The sequence below is a fragment of the Camelina sativa genome, chromosome 11, assembly GCF_000633955.1.
Source record: "Camelina sativa cultivar DH55 chromosome 11, Cs, whole genome shotgun sequence".
Lineage (NCBI taxonomy): Eukaryota > Viridiplantae > Streptophyta > Magnoliopsida > Brassicales > Brassicaceae > Camelina > Camelina sativa.
Genome location: NC_025695.1, coordinates 672,067 through 677,788, shown reverse-complemented (window position 1 = coordinate 677,788; position 5,722 = coordinate 672,067). Strand labels below are relative to the sequence as shown.

Below are 5,722 nucleotides of genomic sequence, written 5' to 3'. Positions count from 1 at the left end.
AAAAAAAAAAAAAAAAAAAAAAAAGAGAAAAAAAGGAAATACTGACTCGGCGACAGTCAGCTGATTATTTTTTACCGAAGCATATGGGACCCACTTGACGATAATTTTCCTTAATGGGCCCTACTCCTGATGGGCTTTCATCTCTTTCTATCAATATATTTATTTACAATAAAAAAATAAAAAAATGAAATCTTTATTTTCTGCTAATACTTTTGTAAACACTTATCATCTGGTTTGAATTACCAACCTTGAAATTATTTTTTAATTTATTGTTTGATTAAAAATAATAATAATTAAAAAAATGAAAAAAAAGAATTTTCAAAATAATAATAAAAAAAAGAAATCAGCAAACATAAAATGGAACAAATAATCGTTTGAAAGATGATCAGTGTAGTTGTGGTTCCCCACAGAGCTGAGAAACTACACGTGCTCATGTCCAGGTTGATGACGTGTCTTCATTTCACACGTTGATATGTCGTCTTTTGACCATCACCTCTCTCTTTCCCCAACTTCTGGTTTTTTCTTCATTATTTTATGCATCGTCCACTTACTTTCTCATTAATTACAAATTTATTTTAGTTTAATTCATTAAACAATACTAGTACTAATATTTTTGAATGCGTTCTCGAAAATGTTTTTTTAACTGGTTTAGTTTTTTTTTTTCATAGTACTGAATACTGATGCATATTTATTTTTTAAAAATTAATTATATATGGTATGATGTTTTGTCTTGAAATTAATTTAAAAGCCAGCTTTATTTGAGTACTTTTAATGGTTTCCAGATACTCCTGAAACGCGTGACAACCCGAAACATCGCATATTTGTTTGTTCTTAATTATTTGAACATTTTCGGCTTTAAATATCTTTTAATTTTGGATTTTCATCTTTTGTTTTTTAACAAGGTTGTAATATTGTTTGTAATATTGAGAAGCCTGTTGAAATTCGGTATACAATTAAATTGTATATACATGTTTTATTATTCGTATTAGTAGATTACGAGCTAAACAAAATGTATTCTAAATGGTTGATCGTAAAGTCCACAAGTTTTATATTATCATGATCTTTACATGCTTTCCATTCCCTTTCCCATTACAAAATATCTTTTGTAGAATAATAATTAAAATCAAATGAACTAAAAGCTAAATCCAAATAGTTGTGTGGGCGAGCTAATGAGTGGTGGTTGATTAGACAACAACAACAACAATAATAAGTTCGAATTGCAAAGTTATGAGGCAATTCAGTGGAAGTGGGCGATAAGCGGGTGGCTTTATGCGGCCATCTCTCTGCTCTACCTTTTTTTTTTTTTTCTCCTAGCTTTTTGCTTGTACAACAAATATTCAGTTATTGTTTTCTATAGAATTTTGAATATTTTTGTTCGGTTGTGTTGACTCCAAAATGATCATATATATAAGTAACAGACTCCCAGCATTTTTTTTGATTAAGCAAGATGAGAGACGATCAAGAGTTATTGAAATACTGGTGACTAGTGTAGACTAGGACTACACTGTGTAGTCGTGTGATGTCTTGCGAGATCAATCTAGTCTTCCACACATGATTAAGAATATTCAAAAATGGTAAAAGAAAGATAAGTTTTTCAAGTGTGTTTTCCTTCCACTATTTTGTGTGCTCATCGAAAGAAGAATGATAGGGAATAATTATTAGTCATATTTTCGAGTTTGAATAGAGTTGGATATTAAAAATGCTTTAACAAAAAAAAAAGATATTAAAAATGAGGGAATAATCAAAATACATTATTATTCAGGGATATTTTGATATAATGTATATAAATAAGAAAGGAAAAAAGAACAAATTGTCCACGACAAATGCGTGAGTCTATCTAGTGGTAACTCATACAATAATGAATATCATAACATCTAGATAATATTTGTAATGATGGTTAACAATAATAAAACATTTTTTCCTCAATACATCGTATATATGCAGTTGTAGTTGGACCGAAGTATAAAAATTATTGATCAATCATTGTAGTAATGAAATTGCCGTACAAGCCCAAATTATGAAAATCTTAACTGTTCTATGATATGATTACTTATTACATTAACATCATAACCTTTGACCGCCATTCATATTCTAAATAGCTGGCTTAATTATTTATTATTTTAGATCGTATATAGGAAATATTAGCATCAATATAAATTTAATGTTTTTTGAAAAATTTTACGTGAAAACGTGCTAAATGGATATCTTGTATGTTTATTGAAAATTCAAATATATTACAAAGTTATACTTTTTACCTAATTTCAAGTTTATAAGTTAAGTTATAATGCAACGTAAAAATGATCAGCAAGGTCTTATAGTTCTTTATTAGTTCAGATCATCAGAATCTGTTTTAATTAACTTTTAAAAATAAAAATAAAAATGTGTTAATTAAGTTCTAGCAACCATTTCATTACATATAGAGAACATGGGGAGTTCTGCAACCTAGCTATTTAAAATAGGGCGAATCACGTTTGTTTTGCACGTATAAATTTTCCAAATCCTTATCTCTTAAGCTGGTCGTATCAATCGAAATTATGTAGTTACGCTCTAACATTGTATAAACAACAACCCACAAATAAACCCCACGAAGGACCCACGTTGTAGGTCTAACAAGGCAGCGATGCATTAAACGAACTATATATAATATTTTAGTCGACGTATGATTGGAAAAATTAACATATTTAAATCATTGTTTTTTTTTTAGCTGGATTTATCAATTGGTCATTGCCTATTGCTATGTTAAGTTAGTTAAATAGTAGTATAAGATATATAATTCAAATTACAATTATGAGAATACGAAGAAAAAAATACTTGCTGTACTTGGAAATTTAAAATAAAGGTCTTTTTTTTTTGGTCAATATGTGAGTGGCCGTCCTTTCAAATGAAAATTATTATAAAAGTTCCAAGCTGTTTCCAGCAAATTAAAAACATCTATGATCTACCACCTAATTGTTAGGCCAGCATAGAAATTTGTACGAAAATCATATTATAGATCCCAAAACCGCCATGCATAGTCAACACCTGTGTACAGTAGTACTTCAGGTTCTCGAATTATTATACATTCGGAGATGTTTAAGTTGAATAAAAACTTCGCCGTCATAAACCAGCTTCAACTAACGTATACATACATATTCCACGTATTGTCATCGATAACTATAGTTTTTTTTAAAAACTTTATATAGTAATCGATTGAGTAGTCGTTTACAGCACAACGGGATAATTCGTGTGGGCTTCCATCCAATAACGGGAATTATAATTTATAAATATAAAGTGTGGCACATTCTCTGTCCTTCCTTCAAAACAAACAAATCAAACGTCAAGAAATAACAGACGCACGTGCGAGGGGGAGAGGATCCCGTTTTAGCACCCCACACGTAAGGAAAAAGCAAGGACGCTGTTGTTTTCGGGCGTTAAGAGTTAAGACTTTCCCGTTTCGGTTATCTCCCACACGCAACGACCTCTTCAACACTGAGCTTTACACGTGTGCATCCCCCCCCCCGTTTCTTTAAAAAAAGGGACGTCATATATTAAGAAAGAAGAATGAATTATTATTTAAAATTTTAAATAAAACCCTTAAAACCCGGCGATCAACGGGGGTGAGTCCATGTGCTTTGAGATAATTCATACTAGAGATTGATTTATATGGGTTGATGACATTGTCAAAGTTAAGANTCTCTTAAGCTGGTCGTATCAATCGAAATTATGTAGTTACGCTCTAACATTGTATAAACAACAACCCACAAATAAACCCCACGAAGGACCCACGTTGTAGGTCTAACAAGGCAGCGATGCATTAAACGAACTATATATAATATTTTAGTCGACGTATGATTGGAAAAATTAACATATTTAAATCATTGTTTTTTTTTTAGCTGGATTTATCAATTGGTCATTGCCTATTGCTATGTTAAGTTAGTTAAATAGTAGTATAAGATATATAATTCAAATTACAATTATGAGAATACGAAGAAAAAAATACTTGCTGTACTTGGAAATTTAAAATAAAGGTCTTTTTTTTTTGGTCAATATGTGAGTGGCCGTCCTTTCAAATGAAAATTATTATAAAAGTTCCAAGCTGTTTCCAGCAAATTAAAAACATCTATGATCTACCACCTAATTGTTAGGCCAGCATAGAAATTTGTACGAAAATCATATTATAGATCCCAAAACCGCCATGCATAGTCAACACCTGTGTACAGTAGTACTTCAGGTTCTCGAATTATTATACATTCGGAGATGTTTAAGTTGAATAAAAACTTCGCCGTCATAAACCAGCTTCAACTAACGTATACATACATATTCCACGTATTGTCATCGATAACTATAGTTTTTTTTAAAAACTTTATATAGTAATCGATTGAGTAGTCGTTTACAGCACAACGGGATAATTCGTGTGGGCTTCCATCCAATAACGGGAATTATAATTTATAAATATAAAGTGTGGCACATTCTCTGTCCTTCCTTCAAAACAAACAAATCAAACGTCAAGAAATAACAGACGCACGTGCGAGGGGGAGAGGATCCCGTTTTAGCACCCCACACGTAAGGAAAAAGCAAGGACGCTGTTGTTTTCGGGCGTTAAGAGTTAAGACTTTCCCGTTTCGGTTATCTCCCACACGCAACGACCTCTTCAACACTGAGCTTTACACGTGTGCATCCCCCCCCCCGTTTCTTTAAAAAAAGGGACGTCATATATTAAGAAAGAAGAATGAATTATTATTTAAAATTTTAAATAAAACCCTTAAAACCCGGCGATCAACGGGGGTGAGTCCATGTGCTTTGAGATAATTCATACTAGAGATTGATTTATATGGGTTGATGACATTGTCAAAGTTAAGATTACGTTAAGACCATGATATCTCCAAACATTAAATGCTATAGATATATATCTATAGCATTCAAGTAACCATTGTTTATATAATTCCCTTCATTTTTGAATGCAGATATTTCTTTTAGTACTGACTGTATGTAAAAATAAAAAGAAACCTCATGGACCCAGAGAATAAATATTTTACGTTACAAATATAAATACCTACAAAAGTTGATATATTGCAGGTCACAGTAATAAATCATAAAAGGACAAAATTTTATAAAATTGAGATTTTATTATCAGTCGTATGAGAGTATGATTTCTTTTATGAAAATTAGGCAAAAAAAAAAAAAAAATTGCACAATGCCAAGGCCAAAAAGAAGAGATTAACCAAAATATAAATAGTGCACAAAAACCAAAAAAAGGCTCTGTAAAATTATAGTTCTGAAGATTAAATAATTTAAACACTTTGCTTTTTTTTTTGTTTATAAAATATCCCATTTGATACTCTCTACCTGTTTTGTATCTGAGTTTCTTGTTTTTGTTTCTATGTCAATGCGATCATTTCTTTCTTTCACTTCTACTACACCTTCTCATCAGATTCGGTTGTTTCAGATAGTTTCTGTGACTTGGTTATGGGAATAGAGAGGCTACGACGCTCTTTACCGCCCGGTTTAGAAGATACATTACCGTACCAGATCATACCAAGGATGGCAATGAGCATTCCAAGTACTACTTGTATGTTTAAACCTTCCTTGCCGAAGAAAGTGAATCCCAAAACCAAAACCAGAATTGTCTTCATGTGACCAAGTACTTGGAAAGACACCGCCGTGAATCTTCCGATACAGATGAATTGGCTGAGATTGGTCCCCACCGCGATACTGCACGAAAGTATCAAGAAGAACTGCCCCC

The 5,722-nt window shown here is 31.8% G+C and overlaps 1 protein-coding gene across 1 annotated transcript in view; it reads right to left on the bottom strand.

The window, feature by feature from the left end:
• Positions 5,394-5,722, bottom strand: part of LOC104727485 (UDP-galactose transporter 2) — a 2,376-nt gene continuing 2,047 nt past the window's right edge. Inside the window, exon 5 of the mRNA XM_010446587.2 lies at positions 5,394-5,714. Within this exon, the coding sequence (XP_010444889.1) occupies positions 5,394-5,714 (321 nt within the window). The remainder of the gene's footprint in view (positions 5,715-5,722) is intronic.